General features: G+C 43.1%; 1 protein-coding gene across 1 annotated transcript; it reads left to right on the plus strand.

Moving 5' to 3' along the window:
- Positions 1-555: 555 nt before the first annotated feature.
- On the plus strand, positions 556-11,612 carry LOC135095933 (zinc finger protein 586-like). Its single transcript, XM_063997082.1, has 5 exons — positions 556-886; positions 1,896-1,951; positions 5,291-5,393; positions 5,600-9,955; positions 10,821-11,612. Exons 1-4 carry the CDS (start codon positions 556-558, stop codon positions 6,943-6,945), a joined length of 1,836 nt encoding a protein of 611 aa, XP_063853152.1. The 3' UTR covers positions 6,946-9,955; positions 10,821-11,612.
- The last annotated feature ends 491 nt before the right edge of the window (positions 11,613-12,103 follow it).

Raw genomic sequence — 12,103 nt, forward strand, 5'->3', positions numbered from 1 at the left:
ATTATTTCCAGCGCACCGCCACATTTTGTGAAGAGAAACAAGGTGACCACTTCTTATTCATTTCTCTGCCTTGCCAGTTAGCTTAGGTGACTTTAGTTAGGTTAGGTTAAGTTAGTTTGGTTTGTGTGGTTAGGTTTGGTTTCCGCGGTTTGGCGCTTTTTGGGCTTTTTTTTACCGCAGTTGGGCTATTTTCTGGGCTACTTATATTTGAAAATATATAATATACTCTTGCCTTCCCGACATACCAAATCAGGGAGTAGACTCACTCGTATGATAAGGAGTGGCGCCAGGTCAGCCCGCAGAAGGGTGTGAACAAGTCTCCCTTCTCCCTAAGGGGATTACTACTAGGGCCGCATGACCTCATTAAGACTGTAGGGCACCCATCCTGAAAACCTGCATGCCGCACTCATAATTTCCACATTCACCTCACAGCACACACACTGAAACACAGCCAGTTTATTTATTCTCAGCCTCGTAGCTGCCTCAGCCTGCCTGGAGGAGATACAAGTATACTGGATACAGGCCACGTGCATACGTGTGTACGCTCAAGTGAACATGAGCAAGTGGTCGAAATACAGCAAAAAATACTGTAAAGAGTGGGAACAAGAGGACGGGCTCAAGACGTGGATAAGGAGTATACCCGGCGATGATACTCATGCATCCTGCAAATTTTGCAAAACTGTGATCAGAGCCCATCACAGTGACCTTATCAAGCATGGTCTGACAGCAAAGCATGAGAAAAATGCTGCTCCATTTTCTAACATGAGGACTCTGTTTCAATCAGGGTTATCAAGAACAAAAGTCACTAGTGATGCAAAAGTTGCTGAGCTGAAGTTAGCAGCTCACATTGCTTGTCATTCAAGCGTCAGGACAATCGATCACATGGGTGAGCTAGTAAAAGATATTTCTGGTAAGGATATATCCTTACATAGGACAAAATGCACGGCACTCGTAAACAAAGTGTTAGCACCGTGTATGCTGAAGGAACTGTGTTGTGACATTGGCAAAAAGTGAATATTCATTGATAATAGACGAAAATTCTGGCTTGCAGTTCACGACCATAAGGACGCCTCAGGGGAAAATGATTTTCGAGATCTTGGTAGATTTGCTTTGTCACTACTGGCTCTCCCAGTCAGTAATGCCTCGGTAGAAAGATTCCCAAATGAATATAGTAAAAAATAAGTTAAGAAACAGAATGCAACATGTAAGTTTAGAGAGTACATTACATGTACGCTCATATATACACAGACAAGGCATATGCTGTAACAAGTTTCTTCCTACAGAGGAAATGCTGTCATTATGTACACAAGATATATACTTCACAAGTGCTAATAATCATGATGATGACTATATTGATATAGACTAACTGTTGAAAAAGATATCACTGTGCATATATATATATATATATATATATATATATATATATATATATATATATATATATATATATATATATATATATATATATATATATAATCGTTATTATTGCTGTTACTACTACTACTACTACTACTACTACTACTACCACAACAACAATTACTATATACTACTACTACTACTATCACTATTATTATTATTATTATTATTATTATTATTATTATTATTATTATTATTATTATTATTATTGTTAGCCTATTATTATTATTATTATTATTATTATTATTATTATTATTATTATTATTATTATCATTATTATTATTATAGGTTTAAATAAAGTATGTCGTTTTCTACCTTTCTCGTTTTTAACACAACATGCATATTATTCATAAAATATTAGGCTCTTTTTGGGCTCTTTTGGAGGGTGGAGTCCGCGGGTTTTGGGCTCTTTTTGGAGTAAAAGTGCGCGGGAATACTGCCCCAGACCTGGCAACCCTGCGCTAGTGTGTTGTGAGCAGGCGCGTGGGTGATGTGTGAGTGTGGCTGTGGTCGCGGACAACTGAAGCGGACCAAAGTAAGCGAGTTTTGATGAAATATTTGACATGTTGCATCATGGAATTACTGTTACCTGTATTTTCATCACACACCTCTCTCTCTCTCTCTCTCTCTCTCTCTCTCTCTCTCTCTCTCTCTCTCTCTCTCTCTCTCTCTCTCTCTCTCTCTCTCTCTCTCTCTCTCTCTCTCTCTCTATATATATATATATATATATATATATATATATATATATATAACCTAAATTCTGCTGTATTTGGAAAGTGGCAGTTTTGCATAATATTCGGAATAATTACATATGAACGATAATTTTACCAGAAGTACAGTAATTTCAACCTGTGTAGTACGATAATATTGCCAAAACAATCTGGCATCGCTGTATAATAAACGAGCCTAACAGAATCTCATGGCGTCCCGAAGGAAGGTTTGAAGTTGCACGTGTAAACATTGACCAAAAAACACCAAAATTCTCATGAACGCGGCGCCCACACCAAAATTACTAGTAGAAGTGAGGGAAAGGAAGTCCAGGTGAGTGTGTCTGGCCAAAAATCGCCTTAAAATGGCAAGAATGGACGCTGTTACCACCACAAGAAACAGAAGGGGAGGGAGCGGTGTGTTTAGGGAGAACTTCGGGGATCTCTTGTGTTTGGATTTTGGTTAATGTGTAGAATATCTGCTCCTGCCTCAGCCTAACCTTCACTAGCCGTGTTCAAGTTTACATCTGACATATAAATGGTCACTGGCAGAAGGCTGGCTTATAAGTACTCTAGGGGAGGGCTGGGGGACAGGACAACAAACTTTTCTTATTTCCCCACGGAGGGAGGAAGTTGCGGAAAGAGGAAAAGACGGGAGATGTTGGACTCACTCACATGCTTGACTCACCTGGATGGCTACCCTTTCTTGACATATGAATAGACAGGTAGAATGTAAGGGCAGCGCGGATCTGCAGGTGCGCCAACCCTTACGGTATTTTACTGTTTCCCCAGTATTAACGTGGCTTTCCTGGTTTTTATTATAGTTTAAGCCATTACACACTACATGGTAATGACCTACCTCATTTTGTTCTTCTCACTATTCACATCATTTCTAATGATTACACCTACTTGTCGGAAATTAATAATAACGCCACAATAGGCCTGGGAATGCACAGCGCTCTCAACTAAGTCCACAGGTAAACATAAATGGTGTATTGTTGCCTGAACTTCAGTTGTTAGGTTAGGTTAGGGTTTTATTATAGTTTAAGCCATTACACACTACGTGGTAATAACCTACCTCATTTTGTTCTTCTCACTATTCACAAAATTTCAAATGATTACACTACTTGTCGGAAATTAATAATAACGCCATGGGCCGTGGGTAGAGATTGGGAACATTGGCTTAAACTATAAATTTACCGCTTTCCTTACCTTTCTTATCAGAGAAGGGCACTGGTCTACCCTGGTAAGGGTGTTCGTTCGTGTGTGTGTATGTCACATCTGTTGGCAAGCGTGAAATTGTTCACGGTGATTGGTTCCTTTGTTTGAGAATGCAGCTGCTGGCCAATTAAAACATGTGTAGCCGCACCGGCTGGGCATCAATTGGCTCTCAGGTGATCTGTTTTACTGATCACACCCATCATTGTAGGGTCGAGGAAAGGCAGTTCTCCCTGACACGTTTATTGATGAGGTAGGCATGACCGTAAGAACTGCGAACAAGTTGTCAGTCTCAATTTCTTACAAAATAACATTATACACGGATATTAAACACTTTCAACATATTACAATATTCATTAACAATACATGCAATTGACTTGGCACTATGACAATCAGTTTTTACTACAAAATTAAAGTATTTACCTCGGTCACCATCCTACCCGTCTTTGAGCGCGACTTGGCCGTGAGTGATGCCCGCAGGCGACTAGCAGGTTAACCCCACACTACTAACAAGTGAGCATCGGCATCGGTGCTTAATATAGCATTGAACACTGATACTTACACATATTACACGTTTTCATGCAAATAGAAAACTATTGAACATTTCACTTATAAAATGCCGAGGAGATACATACGCTTTACATACAGTAACAACATGAGGGATTAATTTATCCAATGACAGCGCTTTACTTCATCCTGAGGAGGGAGAAGCGCTCAATTTGAAATATTTGAGTTAGTGCGAGGAAGAAGTCTGTCCGCGGTGGGTGTTGCTGCCATTATTTCCCGCGCACCGCCACATTTTGTGAAGAGAAGCAAGGTGACCACTTCTTATTCATTTCTCTGCCTTGCCAGTTAGGTTAGGTGACTTTAGTTAGGTTAGGTTAAGTTAGTTTGGTTTGTGTGGTTAGGTTTGGTTAAGTTACGTTTGGTTAGGTTAGGTAGTTTAGTTAGGTTAAGTTAGTTTGGTTAGGTTTTATTTGGCTAGTTTAGGTTAATTTAGTCAGGTTAGGTTAGTTAGGTTAAGTTACGTTTGGTTAAGTTAGTTTGGTTAGGTTAAGTTAGTCTAGGTTAGGTTAGATTAAGTTAGGTTTGGTTAGGTTAGGTTAGCTACTTTAGTTAGGTTAAGTTAGCTAGTTTGGTTAGGCCTGTAAGGTGGAGGTTGAGCAGAATGATGTCGCTTTGCTCCGGAGTGGTGAATCTGCTCCACCCGGACCCTCGTTGCTGGATCCACTTGTTGCGGTGGATTGTTACCCACTAATTTAATTCATTCCCATCACCAGTAACCTTGCTGTTGGAATGACAGTTCCCACAAACACTCCATTTAAATTCAAATTATGTTGAAAGGCCGGGGATAAATGTGATTCTCCTCTCTCTCTCTCTCTCTCTCTCTCTCTCTCTCTCTCTCTCTCTCTCTCTCTCTCTCTCTCTCTCTCTCTCTCTCTCTCTCCTCTCTCTCTCTCTCTCTTTCTCTCTCTCTCTCTCTCTCTCTCTCTCTCTCTCTCTCTCTCTCTCTCTCTCTCTCTCTCTTTCTCTCTCTCTCTCTCTCTCTCTCCTCTCTCTCTCTCTCTCTCTCTCTCTCTCTCTCTCTCTCTCTCTCTCTCCTCCTCTCTCTCTCTCTCTCTCTCTCTCCACCTCAGTTAAATTGTCTGTGTGCATGATTTGGTTAGCCTTAGATGTTAATGAGTTAGGTATTCTGTACACAGCATTAATACTGTGATAACATTTTGAACAGTAAGTATTCTGTACACAGCATTAATACTGTGATAACATTTTGAACAGTAAGTATTCTGTACACAGCATTAATACTGTGATAACATTTTGAACAAGTACACCAGGGAAAAACTGTGTTTGTGTCCTTGACGACCCAGTGAAGTGTGGGTGGGTGACCCAACTTTGGGCTGTGACCCAAGGGTTAAGAACCACTGACCCAAGGTGATGCACTCTTCCAGGGCACTTGCTGGGAGAGAGAGGGGAGACCTGTGCACCGCTGTGCTGCACTGTGCTTAGATGTCCTTGGTTCACTCCTGAGGCTGTACCATTCTTGCCCCTATTGTGAGTATGTCTCTGTGTGTGTGTGTGTGTGTGTGTGTGTGTGTGTGTGTGTGTGTGTGTGTAGTTGACAATTACTGAAGGGTTTGTGACTTGACCCGTCCCACAAGTGACAAAGACGGCATCACGTTGGTCGGTGCTTGCAGAAATGGCTCTTTCTGAGACGTGGGTACAGTTTGTAATGGCCACCACTCTTCCCTGCTCCACAGACCAGGCCAGCATCCAGGCCGCCGCCCTGCCTGGCACTGACGGCTGTCTGGCCTCCCCGAGGGTCCCTGCAGGACTGGACGCGGCGTGTGCTGGCGGGAGTGGTGCTGCGGTGGAGGTCGTGAGGCCGGGCAACAGCATGAGCGGCCGGCGGCGGCAGCAACAGCGGCAGCAGCATCAGCAAGCCTCAGGTGTGGGGAGGCGCAGGTGTGGTGGCAAGAATCACCTGGAGGCAGGCAGCTCTGTCCACAGAGGAGAGAGCAAGTTTGAGTGCCAGCAGTGTGACAAAACTTTTGTATCCAGACAAGGCCTTAAGTACCACACCCTGACACACAGTGGTGTTAGAAATTATGAGTGTGGTGAGTGTGGGAAAAAATTTACCTGTAAGTCTTCTCTCACCAGACACACCCTGACACACTGTGGTGTTAGAAATTATGAGTGTGGCGAGTATGGGAAGAAATTTACCCAAAAGTCTTCCCTCAACACACACACCCTGACACACAGTGGTGTTAGAAATTATGAGTGTGGCGAGTGTGGTAAGAAATTTACCCAAAAGTCTTCCCTCAACACACACACCCTGACACACAGTGGTGTTAGAAATTATGAGTGTGGCGAGTGTGGGAAGAAATTTACCCAAAAGTCTTCCCTCAACACACACACCCTGACACACAGTGGTGTTAAAAATTATGAGTGTGATGAGTGTGGGAAGAAATTTATCCAAAAGTCTCACCTCATCAGACACACCTTGACACACAGTGGTGTTAGAAATTATGAGTGTGATGAGTGTGGGAAGAAATTTATCCGCAAGTCTCATCTCACCACACATACCCTTACACACAGTGGTGTTAGAAATTATGAGTGTGATGAGTGTGGGAAGAAATTTACCCACAAGTCTTCCCTCACCTCACACACCCTGACACACAGTGGTGTTGGAAATTATGAGTGTGATGAGTGTGGGAAGAAATTTATCCACAAGTCTTCCCTCAACACACACACCCTGACACACAGTGGTGTTAGAAATTATGAGTGTGATGAGTGTGGGAAGAAATTTATCCGCAAGTCTCACCTCACCACACACACCCTGACACACAGTGGTGTTAGAATTTATGAGTGTGATGAGTGTGGGAAGAAATTTACCCACAAGTCTTCCCTCAACACACACACCCTGACACACAGTGGTGTTAGAAATTATGAGTGTGATGAGTGTGGCAAAAGATTTCCTACCATTTCTCGTCTCAATAAACATACCTTCAGACACACTGGGGTGAGGGAGTTCGAGTGTGATGTTTGTGGCAAGTGTTTCAAGACAAAGGCTGAGATTGCCCAGCACGTGAAGATCCACTTCTGAGGTGGTGGTGTGTGGACACATGGGGCCACACCTGTACCTGTGGTGGTGGTGGTGGTGGTGGTGGTGGTGGTGGCTGTGCCTGTGTGTGCTGTGAGGGAGTCATGGCCCCAGCAGTTCTGTGTGGTGGTGGTGGTGGTGGTGTGGGGGAGTCATGGCCCCAGCATTTGTTTTGTTGGCAGTGCAGGTGTGACTTTCAATAAATGTGTGTGTGCGGTAAACCTTTGTTTGTGTATTCACCAGGTGTAGTATACAGGGCCTCAGCTACAGGAATATATTGTAGTGAGGCAGCCCCTCTCTCTCCTTGCCTCAAGTGTTTGTGTATTCACCAGGTGTAGTATACAGGGCCTCAGCTACAGGAATATATTGTAGTGAGGCAGCCCCTCTCTCTCCTTGCCTCAAGTGTTTGTGTATTCACCAGGTGTAGTATACAGGGCCTCAGCTACAGGAATATGTTGTAGTGAGGCAGCCCCTCTCTCTCCTTGCCTCAAGTGTTTGTGTATTCACCAGGTGTAGTATACAGGGCCTCAGCTACAGGAATATATTGTAGTGAGGCAGCCCCTCTCTCTCCTTGCCTCAAGTGTTTGTGTATTCACCAGGTGTAGTATACAGGGCCTCAGCTACAGGAATATATTGTAGTGAGGCAGCCCCCTCTCTCTCCTTGCCTCAAGTGTTGTGTTTCCCTTTCTTTTTGTCTCTCCTTCACACGTTAGGTTATGTTAAGTCTGGCACCATCTTTGCCTCTCTCTCTCTCTCTCTCTCTCTCTCTCTCTCTCTCTCTCTCTACAGGTGATGGAGCACACAAGTGTAGCAGCTAACAGTTTCTGTGTAATTGTCGTGGTGGTGACTTTCCTCCTCATGTTCTCGTCCAGGAAGGGAAAGGCTGCCCTCGTGTTCCTCACCATCCTGTTGTGTCACCAACCGTGTTGTCTGTGTGCTTGTTTGGTGATGGCTGGCCCTGCATCACTGCGCCCTCGTCTTTGCTCCTTCACTGCTGCCAGCTGTGTCCGTGGTCATGATGATGATGGTGGTGATGGTGATGATGATGGCGAGCGAGACATTCAAAGGAGGGCGTGCACGTGCATGGTGGTGAGCAGGTGATGATTGGAGAGGCACAGAACGTTCAGGATGGAGGAGGAGGAGGAGCAGGAGTCTTTGTGTATAGGAAGGAGAGGAATGTAAGAGGAGAAAAGATAGATGTAGGCAGCTCTGTCATGAGAGAAGGCGGCAGAGTGCACAGGCCACCCTGGAATGTCGTGAAAGGGTTGCGGTGGTCGTGGTGTGCGTGAAGGGGGAGGGTGAGAGGGCAGGCAGAGACAACACCAAGAGTTAACCAGTGTTCTCGTTCATTCTTCCCTTTCTCAGGTAAACTGTGGAACTCCCTGCCTGCTTCTGCATTTCCTCCTTCCAATGGCTTCAAGTCTTTCAACGAGGGGGAGGCTCAAGACATCGTTTTATTTATCTATTTTTATTATTCTCATTTTATTTGGCTCCTCTACAGGAACTGGCATTAAGTTGGCTTTTTTATTCAAATTTTTTGTTGTCCTTTTCCAACAGCCCTCTTACATAAAAGAAAATAACTAACTAATAATAAGAAAAGCCAGTGCCACAGGGTGGCAAAACCACGCTGCCTGGAGACAATGTGCATGGCGTGCCAGCTGTACCAATGGAAGGAGTATTGAGGCAGTGAAGGAGTCCCTGGAGACAATGTGCATGGCGTGCCAGCTGTACCAATGGAAGGAGTATTGAGGCAGTGAAGGAGTCCCTGGAGACAATGTGCATGGCGTGCCAGGTGTACCAATGGAAGGAGTATTGAGGCAGTGAAGGAGTCCCTGGAGACAATGTGCATGGCGTGCCAGCTGTACCAATGGAAGGATTTCAGCTGGAAAGAAATTGCAAAATATATATATTTTTCATTGGAAACTTTGTTGTAGCTGCTTATAAAGACCTGACGCATTGCTTCTGGTGCTCCTGTGTCGTGTCACAGGGAAGGGGACAGGCTGGTTAGTCAGACTTAACCCTCCCTGTGTGAATGCATGTTGCTTCTCGCCAAACACTTTCCTGGCCTGTAAATCTGTCAGTGTTGCATCCCTGACCACTTCCCCCATGGTTTGTGATGTGCTTGTAAGACTTGGTGGGCACCGTCACTCTGGCTCGTCTTTTGGCTTTCACTTCGCCTTTTTCTCATTTATTTGCATTAATATGAGCATTGTGTATATAATTACTTGTATTTAATGAGACAAAAAGGAATTACCATTGTATTTTCGTTGATAATTTTATAGAAATGTATGGTGAACAACAGGTCTTGTTCTTGTCTGCGACCAGTCCGTCCGCTCCCCGAGTCCCCGTCCCATAGTCTCGTAGTCGTCAGTCAGTCGTCAGTCTCGCGCGTCGCGACGCAGGACAGGACTTTCAGTTTTCGTTAAAAATGTCTGAAGAGAAAGGAAAGGAGAGAGAGGAGGCATGTGGTGCAGTGCCGAAAAAAGCGAGACGGAAACAGAAATATAGGCCCGAGTGGGACAAACAGTTTCCGTGGGTGGGGCCTGCAAAGAAGGATGCTTGTAAGGCCATGTGCCTTATTTGCAGTGTTGAAATAACCGCCCAGCTCACAACTCTCAAGTTGCACGAAAACACTGCAAAGCACAAGAAAATGTGTGCGCCATCCTCATCCAAAATACTTATGGAGTCATTTACAAGTGCACGTGGTGATAATGAAACTAGTAAAAGTGATTCTGTTAAGGCTGCTGAAATAAGGCTTACTGCATTTATGGTGGAACACAATATAAGTCTCCGTGTGGCCGATCATCTGTGTGAAGTCCTGAAAGGTTGCTTCTCTGACTCCGCTATTGCAAAGGAATTGAAAATGAAAAGAACAAAATGTCAAAGAGTGTGTGGTAATGTTATGGCACACTCTCACAAACAAGAGCTCATTAACATCTTGAAGCAGAACAAGTTGAGCATTCTTGTGGATGAATCCACAGATATATCGGTCTGTCAGAATTTATGCATCATGGTAAGAGTGGTTCAAGGAAATGCTGTTGTCACCAAATTTTGGGATTTAGTGCCATTATTTAGTAGTGATCCTAGTAAAGCTAATGAAGGTGCTACAGCTGCCAGGTTGTTTTCAGAGATAATGAAAACATTTACTGAAAATGGTATACCTACTTGTAATATCATTGGCTTTGGTTGTGATGGATGCAGCACTATGATGGGGCCTAATAACTCTATGAGTAGCAGGTTAAAGGAACTTTGCCCAGGAATCTTTATTATGAAATGTGTGTGCCATTCTGCCCATATATGTGCCTCTGAAGCATGCAAACAATTACCTGATGCTATTGAACAAGTAGCTCATGATGTCCACAACACATTCAAGAACTCTTCAAAACGATTGGCACAATTTGTACAATTTCAAGAGTTTGCTGGGGCTCAAAAGCTTAGGATTTTATTGCCATGTAGAACGCGCTGGCTTTCCTACACGGCTGTTGTGAAAAGGATGCTTGAGCAGTGGGGCCCTCTTCAGATGTTGTTTACTGAATTAAATTTACCAGGCTTTACTACTGCTTCCTTTCTTCAGTATTACCAAAGTATTACCAAAAAGCTGAACCTTTTATTTCAAAGTGAAAGAGTGGTCATAACTGAATTGCACAGGCAAGTTTGTAATTTATATAAAGAATTGCTACTGATGTACATGAACCATGAATACATTGTGAAAACCATGCTTTCAAAAGTTGATCCAAGATATCAACGTGAGTTCCTGATGCTAGAGCAGGTGTATTTGGGTGCATCTGTCTGAAAAACAGTAACAGACAATCCAGAATTAAGCAAGCAAAAAAAAAAAAAAAAAAAAATGAAATGTATGAGTTTCGCTTCCACTGCAGATTATTTTTGATAGTAGCAGCAGAACAGATCAGGAAGAGATTTAATTTCGCAGATGAAGTCCTTTCAAGAATGCACATGCTGGAGCCAGCCAGTGTTCTAGGCATCCAGGGCAAAGTGCAAGAGCAAAGTTTGGTGCCCCTCGCGACACACCTTCCCCGAATCATTGCCCACGATGATTCTACCTTCCAGCAACTGCACGATGAGTGGAAGAGGCTTGCCGTAGAAGATCTGCCTGAATCCATTACCAACATGGCGAAAAAGTGGACAAAAGCAATTACAACCAGCCTGATAAATTTTGGTGTGCCATAAAAACTCTGGAGGATAGTGATGGAAACCCCAAGTTTAAGCTTGTTTCAGACCTTTCACTACGATGTCTTTCTTTGCCTCATGCTAATGCTGACTGTGAGCGCTGCTTCTCTAGTGTAAACCGTGTGAAAACAAAAGACAGAAATAAGCTAATAACAGAAACCGTAAGAGACATCATCCTAGCGAAGCAGTGTGTTGCTTCCACATCCAGCAGTGACTGTACGACCTTCAAGCCATCAATCAAAGTCAATGATAAAAAACATGACATCAAGCGTGCTATATTCCTCCAGTGAAGAGAGTGCCGGGGCTGCTGACGACGTGCCGGATGTATATATAGAAGAACAAGACCAGTAATCTCCTACATAGTAAGTAAACAACTTAACGAAGTGTCCTGTAGTTTTTCTCCAATTATTAAAGATATGTATTTAGGAAAGTGTTTTGTTTGTTAAGGGCATTGTTGTTTTTTTCATTACTCTCTCTCTCTCTCTCTCTCTCTCTCTCTCTCTCTCTCTCTCTCTCTCTATATATATATATATATATATATATATATATATATATATATATATATATATATATATATATATATATATATATATATATATATATATATATATATATATATATAACCTAAATTCTGCTGTATTTGGAAAGTGCCAGTTTTGCATAATATTCGGAATAATTACATATGAACGATAATTTTACCAGAAGTACAATAATTTCAACCTGTGTAGTACGATAATATGGCCAAAACAATCTGGCATCGCTGTATAAACGAGCCTAACAGAATCTCATGGCGTCCTGAAGGAAGGTTTGAAGTTGCACGTGTAAACATTGACCAAAAAACACCAAAATTCTCATGAACGCGGCGCCCACACCAAAATTACTAGTTGAAGTGAGGGAAAGGAAGTCCAGGTGAGTGTGTCTGGCCAAAAATCGCCTTAAAATGGCAAGAATGGACGCTGTTACCACCACAAGA

This window comes from Scylla paramamosain, unplaced genomic scaffold (assembly GCF_035594125.1).
Source record: "Scylla paramamosain isolate STU-SP2022 unplaced genomic scaffold, ASM3559412v1 Contig2, whole genome shotgun sequence".
Lineage (NCBI taxonomy): Eukaryota > Metazoa > Arthropoda > Malacostraca > Decapoda > Portunidae > Scylla > Scylla paramamosain.

Bases quoted from the DNA above. Each gene is read 5' to 3' on its own strand.
- LOC135095933 (XM_063997082.1), top strand. From the start codon at position 556: ATGAGCAAGTGGTCGAAATACAGCAAAAAATACTGTAAAGAGTGGGAA. The intron at 887-1,895 runs GTGAGCTAGTAA...TGTTGTGAGCAG, and splicing joins CAGGACAATCGATCACATGG to GCGCGTGGGTGATGTGTGAG. The intron at 1,952-5,290 runs GTAAGCGAGTTT...GCACTCTTCCAG, and splicing joins GACAACTGAAGCGGACCAAA to GGCACTTGCTGGGAGAGAGA.